This window comes from Rana temporaria, chromosome 10, assembly GCF_905171775.1.
Source record: "Rana temporaria chromosome 10, aRanTem1.1, whole genome shotgun sequence".
In the NCBI taxonomy this organism is placed as follows: Eukaryota; Metazoa; Chordata; class Amphibia; order Anura; family Ranidae; genus Rana; species Rana temporaria.
This window is the reverse complement of record NC_053498.1, coordinates 95813834-95837652: the sequence shown is the minus strand read 5'-3', so window position 1 is coordinate 95837652 and position 23819 is coordinate 95813834. Positions and strand designations below refer to the sequence as shown.

Here is a 23819-nt window from a genome sequence, read left to right as displayed (position 1 = left end):
AGGAGTGTATAGTGTACTATGTGTGTCTGTGATACAAATGTGCCAAGTACCTGCGCCGCTCTGCGATCAGCTGATATGCTCCTCTCCTTCCAGCTGTCAGCGGGGGATTGCGCCCCCCTCCCCGTGCAGAGCTCCGTCAGTCTAGTGTGAGTTGCACTCAGCTGAGCTCTCCCTCCTTGAGATGCCAGCGTGGGTTCTCGGTTCCCCTCCCTGTGCGGGTTAAGGAATTTGTGAGATGCATTCAGCTGATCTCTCCCTCCCTCAGATGCCAGCGTGTGTTCCCCTCCCCGTGCAGAGCTACGGCAGGAAGTGACAAGCTGCACTCGGCTTATCTTCACCCCTGCAAGTAGCCAGCGGGGGATCTTGGCTCCCCTCCCTGTGCAGAGCTCCGGGAGGCTAAGGAATGCACTCAGCTTATCTTCAAAATGTCAGCGAGGGATCTCGGGCCGCCCTTCCCCTGCAGACCTCCAGCGTGACACAGGCATATTAAGAAGGTATGTGGCATACATCTCAGCATGCAGCAAGTTTTGCATTGTGATTCCAACGTTCTACAAGCACTTTTACACAGGGGATTTGTGACAGGCAGGGAGGGAAAGAGTGTGTGTGTGTACAGCATATGGCATGATAAGACCTACCCCGAAAATAAGCCCTACCGTGTCTTTTGTTGCCAAAATTAATATAAGACCCGGGCTTATTTTCGGGGAAACACGGTAGACTTGAGTGAGCTAATGTGTATACAGGGAATTTATAATGTATTCAGATCCCCTTCACTTTTTCAATTTTGTTATGTTGCAGCCTGATACTACAGTTGCTTAAACTCATTAATCTATGCTCAGTACCCTATAATGACAAACAGAATTTTAGAAATGTTTTAAAAAGGAAAAACTAAAATATCGCACTGGCATAAGTATTCAGATACTCAACAACACTTGAAATTTAGCTTGGATGCCTCCCATTTCTCTTGATCATCTACACCTTGATTGGAGGCCACCTGTGGTAAATTATGTAAATTGATTGGACGTGATTTGGAAAGGCACACGCCTCTTTATAAGAGGCCTCACATCTGACAATGCAGAGCAAGAGCCATGAGCTCAAAGGAAGTGCCTGTAGAGCTCAGACAGGCATAGATCAATGCACAGATCTGGAAAAGGCTACAAAAAAAATTCTGCTGCACTGAAGGTTCCCAAGAGCACCGTGGCCTCCATAATTCTCAAATTGAATAAGTTAGTACAACCAGGGCTGGTTGCCTGGCTTACCTGAGCAATTGGGGAGAAGGACCTTGGTAAGAAAGGTGACCAAGAACCCGATGGTCATTCTGAACTCCAGAGAATCTGTGTGGAGATGGGGCAAAGTTCCAGAAGGACAATCCGCACTCCACTGATCTGGGCTTTATGGCAGAGTGGCGGAAGCTTCTTCTCAGTGCAAAATGCATGAAAGCCTGCTTGGAGTTTGTTAAAAAAAAGCACCTGAAGGACTCTTTTTGGACTGTGACAAACCAGATTCTCTGGTCTGATGAAACCAAGATTCAAAAGTCTGGCCTCAATTCCAAGCATTATGTCTGGAGAAAACCAGGCATCGCTCATCCCCATCCCAACAGTGAAGCATGGTGGTGGCACTATCGTGCTGTGGGAGTGTTTTACAGCAGCAACGACTGGGAGACTGGTCAGGGTTTAGGGAAAGCTGAATCGAGCAAAGTACAGAGAGATCCTCAATGAAAACCTGTTTCACAGCGCTCAGGACTTCAGACTGGGCCACAAGTTCACCTTTCAACATTGGAACGATCCCAAGCACAAAGCCAAGACAACACAGGGGTGGCTTGGGGATAACGCTGAGTGGCCCAGCCAGAGCCTTGACTTGAACACTATTGAAGATCTATGGAGAAACCTGCAAATGGCTGTCCACCAAAGGTCCCTATCCAACCTGACTGAGCTTTAGAGAATTTACAATGAAGAATGGCAGAAAATCCCCCCAATCCAGGTGTACAAAGCTTGTTGTGTCGTACCGAAAAGACTTAAGGATATTATTACTGCCAAAGGTGCTTCAACAAAGTACTGAGTAAATATATATATTTCAGACATTTCTAAAATTATGTTTTCATTCGGTCATAATGGGATACTGAGATTGAGAAGAAAAATCAATTTACCGTATTTTCCGGCGTATAAGACGACTTTTTGGATGCAAAAAAATGCATCCAAAGTCGGGGGTCGTCTTATACGCCGGGTACGGTCTCCGTGCAGCTGCGACCGTTCGTGATTCCAAAGCCGCGCCGTCTTCTCAGCGTGCCCTGTGATAGGCGGAACACAAATCTTCCCAGCAGCGCCTCTGTTCTGTGTTCCGCCTATCACGGATGCCTTCTCATCCTCGGATGAAATGAGAAGGCATCCGTGATTGGCGGAACACAGAACAGAGGCGCTACTGGGAAAATTTGTGTTCCGCCAATCACAGGACACGCTGAGAAGACGGTGCGGCTTTGAAATCATGGACGCTCGCAGCAGACGGAGACTGTCACCGGCCTGCAAAACGTGAGTGATGGCACAGTGGGGGGAAAGTGTGGGCAAGTGATGGCACTGTGTGGGCAAGTGATGGCACTGTGTGGGCAAGTGATGGCACTGTGTGGGCAAGTGATGGCACTGTGTGGGCAAGTGATGGCACTGTGTGGGCATGTAATGTGATGGCACTGTGTGGGCATGTAATGTGATGGCACTGTGGGGGCATGTAATGTGATGGCATAGTGGGGGCATGTAATGGCACAGTGGGGGCATGTAATGGCATAGTGAGGTTTGAAAAAGCCTGTTTCTGTCAGTGGTTGTCCTGGCTACCCCTCAGCTTCCAGAAAGACTAGTAGGAAGGGGGTAGTCTTGTATGGCGAGTATATCCCAAAACCAAAATTTTTCCTGGAAAATTAGGGAGTCTTATACGGTAAATAACTGTATTATCAGGCTGCAACATACCGATGTTGACAAATGTGAGTGGGGTTCCAATACTTTATAAAATGCACTGTAATGATGGCAATCATGAATATGGCCAAATCTGAACAATTCAATAGTTTGCCCAACATTGTGCAAAGTACAAAGATGAAATTAACATTGGGATATATACAGATACATGATGAATTCCAGATTTATCATCCATTCAAATCATATACTAACATAACCAGTAATATAGGTGTTATGGTCACAAGTAGGTTATCTGTAAATTGTGATCAATAACCTAACCTTTACTTATGCTTTGTCTGTATAACCCTACAGCCTAACATCTGTGTAGTTAGATTCTGATGGAAGCTGCCATTCATCGACTCTTGCTTAAAGTTTAGCTTTCCGGCTCCAGAACTAGCACTATATGCAACACGAGGCAGGAAATGGCTGCTTCTGCCGGAGGCTAATCACACAGGTGTTTTGCTTCAGGACTAATGATACATGTTGCAGCATTTTATTAGGTTTACTTTAATAATATTACTGCTTTTGTGTTCTGTAGATGTTCAGATTGATCACCTTGCTTTATTGAAGCAGTTTGAGCACTTGGACTCCCAGAACCAGCACACATTTGAGCCCCGGGATTTGGAATTGCTGATCCAGGCTGTAAGTATGACATAGTATTGGAATGTTCCTGATGATGATTTTTTATTTTTTTTATCTTTTTACAGCACTCTGATTTCCTGACGATAGTGTAACTGGAGTTTTTGCTTCAAACTGTTTGTTTATTCAGTACAGAGCAAAGAACATGGTGTTCATTGCTTAAAATAATATTTATAAGGATTTGCTAGTTACAAAGATCATAAGGTTAGAACGGCAGATGCCGGTGCTCAGTAACACAAGTAAGGTGCGTGCGTGTGTATGTGTGTTTTTTAATCTCTTTTTATTTTTATTTTTTTATAGACCATATTTGTGTGAATGTTTTTATATACTATGCTTTATAAAAATGTGAATAGGTCTTGGGTTAGGGGGCAATATTCCCTGCTAAAAAGCAACTGCCAGTTCCTAAGCAGCATTAATGGCTGACCCATTGTGGCATACAATACCTTAACCACTTAACGACCGCCACATGTACATATACGTCCACAGAATTGCACGTACAGGCAGATGGACCCCCCCCCCCCCCCCCCGATACATGCGGCGGTCGGAAATCGTCTGGGAGCGATCCGGGATGAGGGGGCGGCTATTCCGTTCTAGCCGCCCCCTCGCGATCGGTCCCCGGAGCTGAAGAACGGGGAGAGCTGTATGTAAACACGGCTTCCCCGTGCTTCACTGTGGCGGCGTCATCGAACGTGTAATCCCTTTATAGGGAGACACGATCGATGACGTCAGACCTACAGCCACACCCCCCTACAGTTGTAAACACACACTAGGTGAAGCCTAACTCCTACAGCGCCCCCTGTGGTTAACTCCCAAACTGCAACTGTCATTTTCACAATAAAGAATGCAATTTAAATGCATTTTTTGCTGTGAAAATGACAATGGTCCCAAAAATGTGTCAAAATTGGCCGACGAGTCCGCCATAATGTTGCAGTCATGAAAAAAATCGCTTATCGCCGCCATTAGTAGTAAAAAAAAAAAAAAAATTTATAAAAATGCAATAAAACTATCCCCTATTTTGTAAACGCTATAAATTTTGCGCAAACCAACCGATAAACGCTTATTGTGATTTTTTTATTTTATTTTTTTACCAAAAATATGTAGAAGAATACGTATCGGCCTAAACTGAGGAAAAAATTTTTTTTTATATATTTTTGGGGGATATTTATTATAGAAAAAAGTAAAAAACATTGATTTTTTTTTTTCAAAATTGTCGCTCTATTTTTGTTTATAGCACAACAAATTAAAACCGCAGAGGTGATCAAATACCACCAAAAGAAAGCTCTATTTGTGGGAAGAAAAGGACGCAAATTTAGTTTCGGTACAACATTGCATGACCACGCAATTACCAGTTAAAGCAGCGCAGTGCCAAATTGTAAAAACACCTCTGGGCATTTAGCTGCATATTGGTCCGGGGCTTAAGTGGTTAAAGGGGTTGTAAAGGTACAAATTTTTAATTTTTTTCCTAAATAGCTTCCATTACCTTAGTGCAGTGTGGAGTGTCGCACTCGCCCCCTCCCTGACTCTCCTGTAGTCCAAGGGAGGGGGCGAGCACAACACTCCACACCAGGGAGAAAGCCTTGCATTACTGTGTGGAGTTACAGCCCACCGCACCATAACTTTTCTGGTTGCGCCATTCCTTATGAGAAAAACCCTCTCGATGATCTTCAGACGTTCACAGAACCCTTTTTGATTTTGCTTAGGCTACAAAGGATCTTGAAAACTATGATGCCGCTCGACACGAAGAGTTCAAACGCTATGAGATGCTGAAGGAACATGAAAGGAGGGAATATCTCAAGTCGCTAGATGAAGACAAAAGAAAGCTGGAAGAGGCTCACTTTGAGGAGATGAAGAAGAAGCACCGGGAACATCCTAAAGTCAACGTACCAGTAAGTGTGCCAGAGCGTAGGTTATAATTCTGTTCTCAGCTGTGCCTGTAGAAACTAATAACTTTTGCCAGTTAAAGGGAACTTGTCATGTCCTTCAATTTAATATAACCAAGCATTACAGATGAAGTGAAGGTTCCTTTCACAGCCTGCAAGTACCTATGCTTCTTTTTAATTTATATTATTGGTGTCTGTGGAGGACCCTGAATCTGAGGTCCAGGCGATATCCAAATACTGATTAAACGCAATCTGTTAGTTGTCAGAGTTTCTGCTGTCCAATGAGGCTGTGATGTGACATTTGAATGAGAGGGGGCATCTACTATCCGAGGCTGTGACATATGGCAGGGGCGCTGATTGGCATCTACTTGGGAAAACCCTGTATAACCCCCGGGCCCATGGACCAGTGCTGTAGCTGCTGATTTTTAGACCCCTTTCACACTGTGGTGGTTTGCAGGCGCTATTGCGCTAAAAATAGCGCCTGCAAACTGACCTGAAACAGCGACTGCTGTGTCCGAGGGCTTTCACACTGGAGCGGTGCGCTAGCAGGACCACTCCAAAAGTCCTGCTAGCCGCATCTTTGGAGTGGTGAAGGACCGGTGTGTTTACCGCTCCTTCCCATTGAAAGCAATAAGAGACCACGGCTATACCACCGGCAATGCGCCTCTGCTGAGGCACATTGCTGGCGGTATTAACCCTTTTTCGGCCGCTAGCAATTACGGCTATAAAGCGCCGCCACGGCACCTCCCGCCCCAGTGTGAAAGGGGCCTTAATATTAGGGCACTTGCCTGTCCAGGGAGCCCGCAATATTGGCACCCCAGCCGATCTTTGGATCAACTCCCGGGTGCTGCCGCTGCCATTCCTGGTAAGGGAACCAGGCAGTGAAGCCTTTCGGCTTCGATGCTGGTTCACTATTATGCATGCGCAGAGCGTGCTGTGCTTTTAAATTTGCCCAGTGGTGGGGGGGAAGGAGGAGGGGGGGGGGCAATCTCCCCTGGAAGTGCGGAAGGGGACCTGTCAAAAAATGGCTCCCCGTATCAGATGGATGCGGTGGCAGGCTACAGTGACAAACTGCATCTGATGGCTGCGTTGACAGGCTACAGTGACCTGCTTCAGTGACACACTGCATCTAATGGCTCCGGTGGTAGCAGAATACAGCAACGCACTGCACCTGGTGGCTGCGGTGGTAGCAGGCTTTAGTGACACTCTGCATCTGGTGGCAGGCTTTAGTGACACTCTGCATCTGGTGGCAGGCTTTAGTGACGCGCTGCGTCTGGTGGCAGGCTTTAGTGACGCGCTGCATCTGGTGGCAGGCTTTAGTGACACTCTGCGTCTGGTGGCAGGCTTTAGTGACACTCTGCATCTGGTGGCAGGCTTTAGTGACACTCTGCGTCTGGTGGCAGGCTTTAGTGACACTCTGCATCTGGTGGCAGGCTTTAGTGACACGCTGCATCTGGTGGCAGGCTTTAGTGACACGCTGCATCTGGTGGCAGGCTTTAGTGACACGCTGCGTCTGGTGGCAGGCTTTAGTGATACGCTGCGTCTGGTGGCAGGCTTTAGTGATACGCTGCGTCTGGTGGCAGGCTTTAGTGATACGCTGCGTCTGGTGGCAGGCTTTAGTGATACGCTGCGTCTGGTGGCAGGCTTTAGTGACACGCTGCGTCTGGTGGCAGGCTTTAGTGACACGCTGCGTCTGGTGGCAGGCTTTAGTGACACGCTGCGTCTGGTGGCAGGCTTTAGTGACACGCTGCGTCTGGTGGCAGGCTTTAGTGACACGCTGCGTCTGGTGGCAGGCTTTAGTGACACGCTGCGTCTGGTGGCAGGCTTTAGTGACACGCTGCGTCTGGTGGCAGGCTTTAGTGACACGCTGCGTCTGGTGGCAGGCTTTAGTGACACGCTGCGTCTGGTGGCAGGCTTTAGTGACACGCTGCGTCTGGTGGCAGGCTTTAGTGACACGCTGCATCTGGTGGCAGGCTACGGTTGCATGTAAACTTCCTGGGTGTCACAGATTTCAATATATTATGCTATAAGTACTGACATCTTTGAGGAGAGAGATGGTGGGACAGGCAGCAAGTATCTGTAGTCGGGGGTGCAGATTAGTGAGTTAAGACTTCACTGGCCACATGCTTGTTCCAGTTAAATAACTCCCAAAGCACTAGAGCAGCCAGGAGTTTTGAATATCTAATATTCTCAGGTGGTCAGCAATGGAAGCACAGGTTGTGTTTCAGTTGGAACTATATCTCCAGTGATTCTTCTCTCCTTTTATTATGGCAAATGATAACTCTGAAGAGCTGCATTAAAAATCGTGCCACAGTATGTATGACAGGAAGCCTTTTTAATCCGTAATCTGTATTTCCATAACTAGGGGAGCAAGGATCAACTGAAAGAGGTCTGGGAGGAGACTGATGGCCTGGATCCTAATGATTTCAACCCCAAAACTTTCTTCCAATTACACGGTAAGGCAGCAATGTTTGGGTTAAAGTAACGTGAGCTTGGTGAAGAAGTTAGTCGTTGTGAAAATCGTATTCCTCTATAGTGTGTGCTTGTCTCAATCCAGAGCATGGAGTGTCATACCTGTCTGCTGCCTCGTCCCTCTGCTATCAGCATGAATCACTTCTGGCAGCTTTTTCCAACACCAAGAGTTCATAAAAAGGTGACAGTTTAGGAAGCTCCAGCACACAGCCTGTGATGCAAATCCACAGCTGTGCTTGTTCTCCGTACTGTGTGAAGGGGGGGGGGGGGGGGGTGTTGCTTCCCTTCCGTTCCAATCTGGGTTTAGAGCTGCCTCCTCTCTTAAGACTTCATATCAACTCCCCCTGTTCCTAGATCAAAGGAGAAAACCTTTCCTATTTGTGTTTTCTGATTGATCTATAGAAGAAATGGCTGCAGATAAAAAGCTACATCTTATGTAGGAGGATTTGCTTCATCTGGATTAACTGGATGGATGTAAGGGTTTACAAGCACTTTCCAAAAAAAAAATTGGACTTTTACCAGAAAAATACAAATGTGCATGCACAGATGGGCCCATATCAATTCTAGCACTAGTTGCTTAAACAAGATTTTTTGTTTTTTTGTTGTTGTTTAGTCCTCCACAAGTTGCTTTTAACAAACCTTTTGGGTTTATTACAGCTGGTTACTAAAGTTTCCAAAAGTGCAGTTTTTATTGATTTTAGCCGTATCGGTGACTTTGCAGCAAAACAGCAGTGTACTGTCCATGATACTTTTTAATTTGCAGATAAGTGTCGTTTATCTTCTGTGTACGTTTCCTCTGTTTAGTGAGCTGCTCCTGTCTGCCACCAGGGGGGCTTTTTTGAGACCGATTGCATTTATCAAAGGCTAAGTTTATCTTTTAGAAAATAAAACTAATAGCTAGATTCAGAAAGATTTACGCCGTCGTAACTCTAAATCTGCGCCGTCGTAACTCTGAATCTGCGCCGTCGTAAGTTTAAGTGTATTCTCAAACTGAGATACATTTAAACCTAGCTAAGATACGACAGCCTGCGCCGTCGTATCTTAGGGTGCAATATTCAGGCTGGCCGCTAGGTGGCGTCTCCGCTGAGTTCGGCGTAGAATATGCAAATGCCTAGATAAGCCGATTCAGGAACGTACGTGCGCCCATCGCAGTAAAGATGCGCCGTTTACGTAAGGCGTTTTCCGGCGTAAAGTTATTCCATCAAATAGCTGGCCTAGTCAATGTTAAGTATGGCCGTCGTTCCCGCGTCGAAATTTGAAAATTTTACGTTGTTTGCATAAGTCGTCCGTGAATGGGGCTGGACGTAATTTACGTTCACGTCGAAACCAATACGTACTTGCGGTGTACTTTGGAGCAATGCACACTGGGATATGTACACGGACGGCGCATGCGCCGCTCGTAAAAAAAACGTCAATCACGTCGGGTCACCCTCCATTAACATAAAACACGCCCCCTCATCCTCATTTGAATTTGGCGCGCTTACGCCGGCCCCATTTTCGCTACGCCCCAGTAAGTTAGGAGGCAAGTACTTTGTGAATACAGTACTTGCCTCTCTGACTTAAGGCGGCGTAGCGTAAATACGATACGCTACGCTGCCTTAAAGATGTGGCGTCCTACTTGAATCTGGCTATAAATGCACATGTTTTTGTCATGTTCTTTTAATCTTTTATTGTTATTGCAGGAAATCTAAATATCCTTTGTGATAGCAATAGGCAGTGAGGAGTTCTCTTTACTGAGAGATCTGGGGTCTGCCTCTAGAAGCTCTGGGTCATACCAAGATCTGTATGATCTGATGCTTTTTTAAAACCACTAAGGGTTTATTTACAACCGCGGATCTGGAAGTGATAAAATGGCTCATCGTTTCCAGTTTCTTAAGTCTGGTACACACGATCTGGTTTTCCATGGACAAAGCGTAGGACTTTTGTCCGAAGGGCGTTGGCCAGGAATTTGTCTTGCATACAAAACGGCACACAATTGTTGGCCAACAAACGCAAAATGATGTGTTTTTTTTTCAGCTCTTTAGCGCCACCCTTCGGGCAACTTCCGCTAATGTTGTGTTATGGTTAGCATTGCTTCTGAGCATGCGTGTTTGTACTTTTGGAGTATTGTCGAAAGGACTTCTGTACACATGATCGGATAATCCAACAACACACATTTTGTTTGAAAATTTTAAAGAATGCTATCCAACATTTGTTGGCGGAAAATCCGACAACAATTGTCCGTTGGAGCGTACAAATGGTTGAATTTTCCGACAACAGCCTGTCATCACACAATTCCCGTCAGAAAATCCGATCGGGTGTACGAGGCTTTAGACCATAGAGATGATCTGAGCCGTTCTGGTCTCCGATCAGCTCTATGGTCAGCTGCCGGAACTCTCATGTTCCCTGGTGAGACGAGGGAGCCGCCGGAGGCATAATCCCCGGTATAACGACTCCAAGCCAAGTAACGCACTTCCTGCTTAGGTTGTCTCCTTTCCACTGGAGGTGCTATGGAGACACCTTTGGACAGCAGCATTGTTAGGCTGCATTCACACCTGAGTCGTTCGGTCGTTTTTTCCGGCGTTTTGTCGTGCGTATTCATGCTTATTTGCGCGTTTGCATACAGCGTCGTCCAACGTTTTTATACTTTGACGTTTTTTATTTTAGCCAATAGAAAAAATGATCATCTTTTCATCACTTGTTGCTATGTTGGTAGATTTTTTTTATCTTCTGCCTGGGTGAAATGTTCTATTGATTAAAGCGACAAAACGCCCGTAGCAAACGCTCGTTGTCACGCTAGTCGCTTGAATCGAACGTTTCCATTACTTTCTATGGGAAGTAGAAATGCTCAAAAACGCCCAAACCGCCCTATTCGCGCAACAAAAAAGGGTCTGGACGTTGTTTGAGCTTCAGGCGTTCGGCGTCAGGCGTTTTGGAGTGGAGATGTGAACCATCTCCATAGGCAACAATGTATTTTTTCCCCTCTAGCGTTTTTGAGCGTCGCGCTTCAGGCGACAAAACGCTCGGGTGTGAATGCAGCCTTAGTCTGGGGGGAGGGTAGCGTTAGACAAGTACGTAGATTTAGAGGAACTTGACAAACAAGTTTACAGCCGAACTCCAGCTAACATGTTTTTTAACAGTTACAGCAAATGTTTTTTTGTTTTTTTTTTGGGGGGGGGGGGGGGTAAAGGTTTTACATAAATTAATAAAAGCTGACCATTGGAAGCACACCTATCAGTGATCGTCTCGAACCCTCTAACTGCCACTTTTGCTGGACAGCTTAAATGTTTTAAATAGACTTACTGGTAGGATCACCAGGTAAAACTAAAGTGGTATAAAAAAGCCTAAAAGAAAAATGAATGCAGCCATCATGGTAAGACATGGCTCTTATTAATCATCGCTCTGTATGTTTATTTGGCAGATACTAATGGAGATGGCATTCTGGATGAACAAGAACTAGAGGCCCTCTTTACAAAGGAGGTATGTTCAGTTCTGTGCTTCTATTTACATGGAAATGCAGATTTCCCTATAAAACGAGTTCTCATATTGATATGTGGCCTTTATAAGAGATTTGCACACTTGCCTGACTTTTTATGTAGCAAAAAAGTGCAATTATTACCAATCTTTTGCTTAAAAACATTGCTTGGTAAGACAAAGATTTAGTCACATTCATCAACTGTTATTCCCACTGGCTGGTTGTGCTTTATGGACAAAATACATTGATCACAGTTTAAATATCCAAGGGGAGTTTGGCCAATACACCATGAGATCCTAGGGGGTTAATTTACTAAAGGGAAATCCACTCTGCACTGCCAGTGCACTTGGAAGTGCAGTCGCAGTAGATCGCTGTAGATGTGAAATGAGGGGAAGCTCTGCTGTTTTTATCATCCAATCATGTGCAAGCTAAAATGCGTTTTTTATTTTTCTTGCATGTCCCCCTCGGATCTACAGCGACTGCACTTGAAAGTGGATTTGCCTTTACATAAATAACCAACCTGGTGTGTTTGGGTACAAGGGAAGCACAAGCACAGCATACAGCCCACTGCCAGCAACATGTCAAAATCGATGGCAGGCTCGGAAACATAAGTGGACTGCTGGCAGGGGGCTGTATGCTGTACCTGTGCTTCCCTTCCCAACACTAACCACATTTTTTTTGTGATTTACAAATGAAGTACCGTATTTATCGCCCTATAGCGCGCACCGACGTATAGCGCGCACCCCAAACCTAGAGGAGAATCCTAGGAAAAAAAGAAAGAAATACTAACAATTTACAGATACAGTCACTTACAGTTGCCCGGCGGCCTTTTCCGGTCCGGCGTCCGTCTGCGGCATTCGTGGTGTCCTCCCCGCTTCTCCCGCACTGTTTTTGAATGCCGCCGCCGACATATACCGAGTGCAGTGGCCGAGCCCAGCCGAGTGTACTGCACTCGGTATATGGCGGCGACGCTCATAAAGCGGGGATCGGCGTATAACGCGCACCCACGATTTCCCCCTGATTCTAAGGGGAAAAAAGTGCGCGTTATACGCCGATAAATACGGTATTTGGATACTGTGCTAATACGGGTGCTTTTTAAACATTGTGCTGAGTATAATGTAATACTGTAATATATAATGTGAAAATCTCCAGGATTAAATCACTTGCATGTGACACTTTTTTTTTTTTTTATCTTGCATAGCTGGAGAAGGTCTATGATCCAAAGAATGAAGAAGATGACATGATGGAGATGGAAGAGGAGAGGCTGCGCATGCGAGAGCACGTAATGAAAAATGTAAACGCCTTTCCTGATATTTTAAGGCTAGCTTAAACATAAATATTTCAGTTTAACATGGCTGCTGCCAGATTGAGCCACGTGTGTTCTTTTTCTTGCTGTCAGTGTTTGAGTAGTAAAATCTCTGCATCCGATTTCTGCATTAGTGTTCCATCCTACTTCTCTGATCATATGCAAAGTACAATGGTGGTGTTCCATTACAATGGAGAATTTTTTTTAATGAAATGTATATAAACTCTAACAAGGAACCTATTTGTTGGTTCCTTTTGGTCTTTTAAATGTCACTGCAAGTATTTTATCTGTTTAAATAAAAAAAACTTTTTCTTGTCCATTAAGGAACACAATTGGTTTGATTTACTAAAACTGGAGAGCGCAAAACCTGGTGCAGCTCTACATAGAAACCAATCGGCTTCCATTTTTTTTTGTCAAAGCTTAATTGAACAAACTGAATTTAGAAGCTGATTGGCTACCATGCACAGATGCACCAGATTTTGTACTCTCCATTTTTAGTAAATCAACCCCAGGATGTCTCAACCCTTTGAGTTACACTTAAGTTATACTGCGGCCTACAGGAGGATTGGTCACTGGCAAACCAAAAAAAATTTGTGCAGCCCTGGGATAACCCCCCCCTACTACTACCACTAGTATGCCTCCGTTTTTTGCTAGTGTCTATTTGTTTGTTTTTTGCCGATTTAACCTTCATATTTTCTATCAATTTTTTTATTCTTTTTTTCAATTAAGTAATCTCTTAGCTGTAGGAGGCTTCTTTACTTTCTTGCTGCCTCCTAGTACAATTGTGTTTTAGTCTTGTCTTTCTGTGAGCAGGCCCTGCTGGATCAGACATCATGGGGTGAGTGTGGATTTACCCTCAGGCACTAGTCCTCGCTTGAGCACTTTCCAGACTGGTTCTAACTAAGTTTGCTGCAGAGCTCCTTACAGGTCCAGAGCTACTAGCATTGTCTCGGCGCTTGGTCTGTTGAGAGGGCCATTCAGGCTGAGCTCCAGAAGCGTCCTAATTTTTATTAGTTACTGGGTGCCTGTATTGTATCCCACTTTTTTTTCTCTGCCGGCTGACTGAATAAGGGGATAACACTGGGACTATGCGATGACGTCTTTCCTCTAGGTGGCGTGTCATGCGCGCTCTATGCTCCCCCTTTTTTTTTCGGCCAGAGTCTGAAGCATTTCTTTGCTGCTGCTCTTGCTACAAGTGCCATGTGGAACTTTGATCTCTGATTTGTTCCTACTGGCTGCCTGCAGTGATGCAATCACTTCCATCGACCTTGAAGTCATGAGCATTGTCTACTAGCTGCCAACTGCCTAGGATCTATGAGTACTTGAGAGGTATAGACTCCTAACTTGAGCCAACTTGCTTACCACACTTGTAACTGCAACATGTCTGATTGTAGACACTGTGGGGACAGTCTGGCTTTGTCGGGGAAGTTCTTCCGCCAAATGTTTTGGAAGATCGTGATGACTGGAAGTCCCTGTTGGGCTGGAGGGGAGTCCTGGGCATTCTGTGCTTGCAGGGTACTTAGGTTTTTATTGAAATATCATGTCTGTCAACATGCTGGAGCTTTGGCCAATCAGCTTTGGAGTGACTTGATTCAGACGATAGCACAACGGTGGCATTCATCAATCGGGGAGGAACAAGAGGTCGTTCTGCAGCAAAAGAGGCTAAATATTGTCAGCTATGGAAAACTGGTGGACAGATTTTCTCAGCCAGCAGTATTTGAACCTGGAAGACTGGTCCCTGTACTCAGAAGAATTCCAAGTCCTGTTACACAGGTAAAGGATGCTGGATAGATAACTTGGCCCCCAGAGATTTAACAGACCGGACAGATTTGAATCCAGAAGCAGTAGATGTTCAGTGGTATGGGTATACCCCAATTTATACTTTTCCTCACCTGAAGCTTCCTCTTCAACTTTGCTGGATTAAGATGAAAGACATTCTGCTGGTTCTTAAAGCCCCAGATTGGCCCAGGAGAGCATGGTACACTGACCTGGTACTACTTCTCAGTGACGCACCATTGACACTGCCAGGCTGCCTGCATCTGCTCTCCATAGGACCGATTTACCATCCTGCTGCTCGGTTGCTTGGCAGTTGAAGCCCCAGTTCTATAGGACAGCGACCTCTCCCAGAGTGATCTCCCTATGATGCTAGAAAGTAAACTTCCCGTGATTTCCATCATCGGACATGAAAGGAGTGCTTTCCTTTTCGTGAATAATTTTTCTAAGAGAGACATATTAATCCTGAACCGCCTTCAACAATTAGATCTCTGCTCTTGCCATTCTTTGGTAGAGACGTTGGCTCCCCACTGTCTGAGCAAGAACTTTTAGGCTGCATTCACACCTTTTGCGTAGGCGATTTGCGGCGTTTTGTACCAAGATTTGCCGTGACAAATTGCTGCGTTTTGTACCGCGATTTGCCGCGACAAAGCGCGTCATTTTTAACCGCAGTTTTGTATAGGTCATTGTCGGCTATGGAAAACGCCGAAGCCGCCCGATATGCGCGACAAAAAAGGGTCCGGGACTTGTTTCAGCTTCAGGCGTTCGGCGTGGAGAGGTGAACCATCTCCATAGACAATAATGTTCTTTTTCCCCTCCAGCGTATTGTAGCATCGTGCTTCTGGCGACAAAACGCCTAGGTGTGAATGCAGCCTAAGGGGGTGTCCCATGTAGAGTGCCTAGCCAATTCCCATCTACATCCTTGGGATCTGACTCTTGCTCCTTCTGGTGCTTTAAAAGTCCCATATGAACCCATAAGTGACATTTCTCTATCTGCTCTGACTAGACAAGTGTCTGAACTAGCAGCTTTATCCTGTAAGGAACCCTTTTTGGTCCTATATAGGGACAATGGTTTAAGGCCTAGGCCTACTTCCTTCCTTAAGCCCAGTACACGCTAGTCGTGTTTTTTTTTTTTTTTTTTTTTTTTTCGTTCAATCCAGCAGGGCATGAACAAAAAAAAAATAACTGACTTCTCAGGAGTAGCCACTGTACTAACTATCCAACGTTGGTACAGGAAGCGCCCCTGCTGTGCTATTGTGTTCTGACGGGGATGGCCGATGGTTATGAAATTCAGCCCATGTGTACTAGACTTTAGGTGGTGTCTGCCTTTCACATTAGGGTATTGTCCTTTCCTCTTTGTGTCAAGCTTCAGTTCACATGAAAGAAAGATTTTTCTACACTGAATGTTACATTGTTAATCCATATTCTTCAACCATGTGGTTTGGGCTGTCCAAGTTGTACCCCTTTGACACTTTTTTCCTTCTAAAAGACCATTTCTCTTTTTGTGATTCTGGATAGACCCAGAACGTGCGCCCCAGTTTTCTAGTTCCGCCATTTTACATTTTCAGAGACCTGTGGCTAATGGGGGATTTATCACAACGTGTCCCACCTAAAACTTAAATATATGTTTTTTGTGGATTCTTCCTTGAAATAGAAACGCAATCTGCTGTCATTTTCATATTACACGGAAGGGAGAATATGCATAAAGATTTTTTATTACTATATAGAATTTATATAGCTCTAACAGTTTGCACAACGCTTTACAAAATAAGGAGACCCTACAGTTCCATTACAATTTAATACAAAAGGGTTCAGAGACCCTGCATTTATCATCTAAAAGAGGGGCATGTGATGCAAAAGGTGATCACTGTGTGAGGTATAATTGCTCCCAATAGAGCCCCCTTTTTATTATCTGGGGGTGATATGCAGAACCTATTGACGATGATAAAGATCGAATACTATTTGAGGCAACAATGCTTGAAGATGAAGCAAGATATTCTCCCTCTACCTTGAAACTGCAGACCAAGGTATTCATGCGCCTATTGCACAGTAATTCATATACAGCCAACAATATGGGAGCCTTCATGTGCAGTTGATGAGGTTAACATGCTGAGCTTAATTCGGTCTCCACCATGTTATGTGAACACGCACAGGATTAGTGCCCTAATAAAATATGTGCTGGACGTGGAGAAGTGAAATCTGGTTGTACGCTAAATTTGAATTGTAGGCAATCGCACACTTGTGAAGAATGCCAGTTCATGTTATCCGTTTAAAATTCTCTCATTGAGTAGCAGATCGGCAATTCACACAATGGCTTATATATGATGCAAAGATCAGCACTGTACAGGGGCCATCTATGAGACCATTCACATCTGGTGCTTACACTCCTACTGGTTGTAGATGGCGCCCGGTTGGTTAATAAAGCCATGCTTCTAGATAAGGACTTCACTTTAATTATAAGTATAATTAAGTTGACAGACAATCAATGTCTTATTTTAGGTGGATACAAATCAAGATCGGCTGGTAACACTGGAGGAGTTCCTGAAATCCACAGAGACTAAGGACTTCAATAACTCTGATGGTGGCTGGCAGGTAAGAAATTGGACAATATGGAAGGGAAAGTTCCGTTCACCACATATAAAGATATCATGGGGCCACCCTGTATGTTATTTAACATTACTAAACCTCCATGGTCTGCGCGCATAATAATTGCAAGAGGCGGCAGTTCTTGGCGGTAATGGAGCTCTAAGGTGTAAGCTAATATTCCTCAAAATTTACATGCATTGTAATACTTGGAAGGCTATGATTTATTCCTGGTGGCACTGCATAAACAAAAGGGAAAAAAAAGCATACACAGCGCCAATACCCTGTCAGGTGATGTCGAAGTAAGATTGATGCAGCAATACAATTAGCCAGTGGAAGCTAGCATAGGTACTAAAAGAACGAAGGGAAGACGGCGCAAAAACCTTCACTAATAAAGGATGAAAATGGCACAAAAAAATAAATAAGGAAACCGTTAATGAATAAATGTAAACAAACCAAAGTAAAAAATATCAAACAATTATCGAAATTCAAAAAAAAAAATGCCAAAGTCTGCTGTGATTTGATTATCAAAGAGGAAAATAAGTCACTGGAAATAAGCAGCCTAAGGCCCCGTACACACGACCGGATCTGTGCGCTGAAACTGGTCCGACGGACCAGTTTCAGCAGACATGTTCGGTCGTGTGTAGGCCCGACCGGACAATTGTCCGGCGGGTCGGACAGTCACAAATTTCTTAGCATGCTAAGAAACCTGTCCGTCGGACGTGTTTGGTCGTCTGTACAGACTCACAGGACACGTCCGACCGACCGCCATCCCTCACATGCGTCGTACTAATTCGACGCATGCGTGGAAGCTTTGAACTTCCAGGGCCGCCCACGTCGCGGCCACATCCCCGCGTATTGTTTACGCGCGGATTTCTGTCTGATGGTGTGTACAACCATCAGACAGAAATCTCCGGGCGGATCTTCTGGCATGAGAGAAAAAGCAGGTGTATAGGCCGGGAGTGCCAGGGGATCTGTGTGCAAGAAACTGTCAGCAGCCACAAGCCATTCATCTAGGATCCTCTCTGCACACATGGATGAGTAAATGTGAAAGGACATTCATTTTTATAATACAATAAAATGATTATTTTCCTTTTTAGCATTTGAATTATTTGGTTCCTTTTTGGGCTCCTCTTATGTCTGCTTCTTTAGCACACTGTGACCCCCCCCCCCCCCCCCACCGCTGGACTCGGATATATGCTATGTTGTGACTTTAGTTGGATCTGTGTAGAACTTGGGCTGCTTATTTCCTCTTTAATGCTCAAGTCACAATGGACATTAGTGTTATGTTTTTGTTTTGTACTTCAGTTTGTTTATATTTGTTCATTGCCTTTTTTTATTTTATTTTTACCTTTTTTTTTTTTTTGTGCAATTTTCAGCCTCTTATTAGTGAAGGTTTTTGCATTGTCTTCCCTTAGTTATTTTACGGCATAAACAAGGAGTATTTCATATAAAAATTGCTGTCACTGTTGAGACTTGAAAATACGTAATGATGATAAAAACGGTCATTATTGTGTTTTATCGCTTTTTATTCAGACTGTGGAGGAAACCCAGATTTACACTGAAGATGAATTGCGGCGATTTGAGCAGGATTTGGTTGCTCAGGAAACTGCTTTAGATCAAAAGGCAGAGGAACTACGCAAAGAACACGAGGCTCTTCAGCAGAGGAAGTTAGAGCTAGATGCTCAAAAGAAGGAATATCAGCAGGTAAACACTACCTGGAACCTGTGAAGGACTTGTGCCTGTGGCGGCGTTATTTGCCCTGAAGCTGTTATATAGAGTCTCGTATGAATTTAGTTTCCCAAAATGGGAAGTTTTATAGAAATGTTGCAATCTTGCAGAACATGATAAAGTGAGGGTGCTCTTGCGCCTACCTAGTAAAGCTTAAGATGTGAAGTAAAATAATAGTAATGAACTAAAAGTGATGATGCTGCTCAATCTAATAATGTATAAATATCAAAATAGAAATACAATAAAATAGTGAAAGGTAAAGTGACGAGCGCAATGAATATGACTAAGTAATCAAAGTGTTAATCAGTGAACATTGATAATAAACTAAAATTGAAACAAAGTGCTAAAAAATATAAAAACATCAATAATGAATAAAAACGTTCAGCCAGCAAGTGGCCAGTGAAAAAAAAAAAAAAAAAAATGAGTGTGCACAAAAATAGCTGCAAAAGTCAGCAGGCAAACATAAATATGAAGCCTAAATCAGTCCTGGAATAATAGGCTAACAATACAGCCTTTATACGTGCATAAAAGTGTAGGAAGTTCCATAAAGACAAAAATAAATATAAACTTCTCCAATAGTGATAAACAAATGTTTAAAATCTTCTCATGTGGGTCTTCAAATAATGTGGGCTCACAATGCGCTTACCTTCCCAAGGTAGTAATCAAGCCTTGATTAAATGGATATCCACAAGGGGTGTTGTTGAATCTGCAACTAGCTGTGGATGTTCAGGGCGTCCTGTATAATCCAATGTTTGTAGGCTCCAGATTTCTATTTGGCAGCGGTGGTGCTCAGCATGGGGAAATAAAAAAGGTAGCTTCCCATAGTGTAGTAAACCAAGGCTAATTTAATGGTAAAAACGCTAACAAGTGCATTTTAAAAGATCAAAGAAAACGAAACTAAGAAACAGCTGATGACAGCTTACTGATGTATTGCTTCAAAAATCAGTCCGTCCCTTACATGTTACACCACGTCACGTGGCTTCATCTGATGAAGCCACGTGACGTGGTGTAACATGTAAGGGACGGACTGATTTTTGAAGCAATACATCAGTAAGCTGTCATCAGCTGTTTCGTTTTCTTTGATCTTTTAAAATGCACTTGTTAGCGTTTTTACCATTAAATTAGCCTTGGTTTACTACACTATGGGAAGCTACCTTTTTTATTTCCCCATGCTGAGCACCACCGCTGCCAAATAGAAATCTGGAGCCTACAAACATTGGATTATACAGGACGCCCTGAACATCCACAGCTAGTTGCAGATTCAACAACACCCCTTGTGGATATCCATTTAATCAAGGCTTGATTACTACCTTGGGAAGGTAAGCGCATTGTGAGCCCACATTATTTGAAGACCCACATGAGAAGATTTTAAACATTTGTTTATCACTATTGGAGAAGTTTATATTTATTTTTGTCTTTATGGAACTTCCTACACTTTTATGCACGTATAAAGGCTGTATTGTTAGCCTATTATTCCAGGACTGATTTAGGCTTCATATTTATGTTTGCCTGCTGACTTTTGCAGCTATTTTTGTGCACACTCATTTTTTTTTTTTTTTTTTTCACTGGCCACTTGCTGGCTGAACGTTTTTATTCATTATTGATGTTTTTATATTTTTTAGCACTTTGTTTCAATTTTAGTTTATTATCAATGTTCACTGATTAACACTTTGATTACTTAGTCATATTCATTGCGCTCGTCACTTTACCTTTCAATCTTGCAGAACAGGTATCTGTTACGATACCTACCTATCTGATCTAGGTTGTGTCAGCACAGCTGATTCTAGATAAGAGCGTAAAGTGATGCAAAAGTCTTATTTTTTTAGTTTAAAAACAAACATGTTATACTTGGCTGCACAGAGCAGCCCAGATCTTCCTCTTCTCGGGTCCCTGTTCGGCTCTTCTGACCCCTCCCTCCTGTTGAGTGCCCCCACAGCAAGCAGCTTGCTAGGGGCACCTGAGCTGAGCCACCGCTCTCTGTGTCCTTTCAGACATGGAGCTGTGGCCCGGCCTGGCCCGCCCCCTTTCTTTCCTTATTGGCTGACTGACTTTGACAGCAGTGGGAGCCAGTTGCACCATGCTGCTGTCTCAGCCAATGAGGAGGCAAGTCCCGGGTGGCGGAGACACTCCAACATCCCTGGATAGAGATGGGGCTCAGGTATGAGAGGGGCTGCTGCACACAGAAAGCTTTTTATCTTCATGCATAGAACGCATGAAGATAAAAAAAACTGCTTTTACAATAACTTTAACCAGCAAATAACACTTGTGTTTCCTGTAGAAACCTATAGAGAACTGCAAATCTTTAAAGCTGAAGTTTAGGTATGCATAGTTACATTAGTCCAGCTTAGACCAATGAAAATATGCATTGAAATTGCTGTAATAGGCTTGTCTCCCCCCCCCCCCCCCCCCCCCCTGTCAGAACACAATAGAACAGCAGTACAGTGGCTCCAACCTGAACTGTCATTTATATTTATTTTTTTCATTGAGCCTGCTGGGTTGAATGGGAAAAAAAAACTAGTAGTATGTAATACGCTTTTTCCTCCCCATCCAATCAGAGAACGCTGTGCATTGTTTAACCACTTGACAACCAGGCCTATTTTGGCACTTTTCTCATTCATGTAAAAATCTATATTTTTTTTTTTTTAGCAGACACCCTAGGGAATAAAATTGCGGTCATTGAAACTTTTTTTCTTGCACGGTATTTGCGCAATAATATTTCAAATGCTTTTTTTTTGGAAAAAAAAGCGGTTTCATGGATTAAAAAATAGCAAAACCGTAAAGTTAGCCCAATTTTTTTGTATAATGTCAAATATAATGTTACGCCGAGTAAATAGATACCTAACATGTCACACTTTAATATTGCACGCACTCATGGAATAGCGCCAAACTTCGGTACTTAAAAATCTCCATAGGTGACGCTTTTCAATTTTTTTTACAGGTTACTATTTTCGAGTTACAGAGGAGGTCTAGTGCTAGAATTGTTGCACACGCTCTAACGCACGCGACGATACCTTACATGTGGGGTTTGAAGGGCGTTTACATATGTGGGCGGGATTTGCATGCAAGTTCACTTCTAAGCGCGAGCTACCGGGGACAGTGGCGTTTAAAAAAAAAAAATGTTTTTAATTTTTTTTTTTTTTTTTTTTTTACTTCATTTTTTTTTTTTTACACTTTATTTTACATATTTTTTTTGATCACTTTTATTTCCTATTACAAGGAATGTAAACATCCCTTGTAATAGGAATCAGTGTGACAGGTCCTCTTTATGGAGAGATGTGGGGTCAATAAGACCCCACATCTCTCCTTCAGGCTTACAAGCATTAGTTCGGTGAAAAAAATTCACCGATCTAATGCCGACAGCCGCGATTGCGGCTTTGTTTACTTCCGGGTACCGGGCGTGACGTCATAATGTCGCGCCCCGGACGGCCGACGGTCATAGAGATTGACTGGTGACCATCTGGTCACCAGTCATCTCTATGCTTTCCCAGCAAGCGCCCCGGCCGATTCGCTCTCCGGGCCCCTGATGGCACGGGAGAGCCCGGAGAAGCACCGGAGGGCGGGGACGTCCCCTCCCGCCGCCTATAGGAAAAGTTCGAGCAGCGGAACTGCCGCTTTGATCGTTCTTATTGTGCACAGAATCGGCGGCTGAAGACGGTGATATCTGAATGATGCCTGTAGCTGCAGGCATCATTCAGATATCACTGCACAAGTGGTTAAGGAAATAAACAGCAGGGCAGCCTCTGAGCACAGGACCGAGAAGCTAGAAGCTATCATTTTAGTTGCCGTCAACGATGATCTAAAGTCACTGCGCACTGATTTTAAAAGAAACCTCCCCCTAACTAAGCAGCCAACAACGCAATGAGAATCCCTCACCAAAATGTATAAATACAACAAATATTTTGATAAAATATTAGTGCAGCGCTCTAATAAAGTAAAATCACATAGGTAGACTCACGGCTGCATTTACTGATCCGTTTTGTGTAACGTGATGACATCATGATGCGTGTCTCCACCTTATGCCCGAAAGGTGGGGCTTTATCGGCGGTATGGCTTTGGATAGACTTGTATACAGTATATTTCAGCACACAAATATATTGTTTATAAAAGTAGTTTATCATTTTTTATAAAGCTTTTTTTAGTTTGTGTTTGCTAAATGAGTGATTCATCAATTGGAAAAAGATTCTTTCTCTAGTTCTCGTTTTTTTTTAGGAGTGCTGCACATTTTTTTTTTTTTTGTATTTATAAACTCTTGTAGTAGTAAGTAAAACAGTGATTTCCAGCTTTCAGGGCGATATTCCAAGTATGATGCATGTATATGGCCAGCGCAACTATGCAAAAATATGTGTACCTAAACTTCAGCTTTAAAGTGACTGTATTAGCGACTAGTAAAAAATAAAAAGGTCCCTGCAAATAAAATAATCGTCCCACTGCGTTCTGTGCCATTCTTCACTCTCTTGAAGAGCTAAAGCCTTAAAGTGGAGGTTCACCCGAAAAGTTAATTTTTAACCTTAGATTGATGCTCATTTTGTCTAGGGGAATCGGGTAGTTTTTTTTTTAAATCGAAGCCGTACCTACCGTTTTAGAGAGCAATCTTCTCCGGCGCTTCAGGGTATGGTCTGCGGGACTGGGCGTTCCTATTTGATTGACAGGCTTCCGACGGTCGCATCTATCGCGTCACGATTTTCCGAAAGTAGCCGAACGTCAGTGCGCAGGCGCCGTATAGAGCCGCAACCGACGTTCGCATCCATCGCGTCACGAGTAGCCGAAAGAAGCCGAACGTCGGTGCGGCTCTATAAGGCGCCTGCGCGGCTCTATAAGGCGCCTGCGCACCGACGTTCGGCTACTTTCGGAAAATCGTGACGCGATAGATGCGACCGTCGGAAGCCTGTCGCAAGCCTGTCAATCAAATAGGAACGCCCAGTCCCGCAGACCATACCCGGAAGCGGCAGGGAAGATCGCTCTCTAAAACGGTAAGTACGGCTTCGATTTTAAAAAAACTACCCGATTCCCCTAGACAAAATGAGCATCAAGCCAAGGTTAAAAAA

At 43.9% G+C, this 23819-nt stretch overlaps 1 protein-coding gene across 1 annotated transcript in view; it reads left to right on the top strand.

Moving 5' to 3' along the window:
* The window catches only part of NUCB1 (nucleobindin 1), a 54747-nt gene that overhangs the window by 20270 nt on the left and 10658 nt on the right, over positions 1 to 23819 (top strand). The window contains exons 5-11 of the mRNA XM_040325756.1: positions 3475 to 3578; positions 5276 to 5461; positions 7821 to 7911; positions 11328 to 11386; positions 12583 to 12675; positions 16960 to 17052; positions 18580 to 18750. Of these exons, the coding sequence (XP_040181690.1) occupies positions 3475 to 3578; positions 5276 to 5461; positions 7821 to 7911; positions 11328 to 11386; positions 12583 to 12675; positions 16960 to 17052; positions 18580 to 18750 (797 nt within the window). The remainder of the gene's footprint in view (positions 1 to 3474; positions 3579 to 5275; positions 5462 to 7820; positions 7912 to 11327; positions 11387 to 12582; positions 12676 to 16959; positions 17053 to 18579; positions 18751 to 23819) is intronic.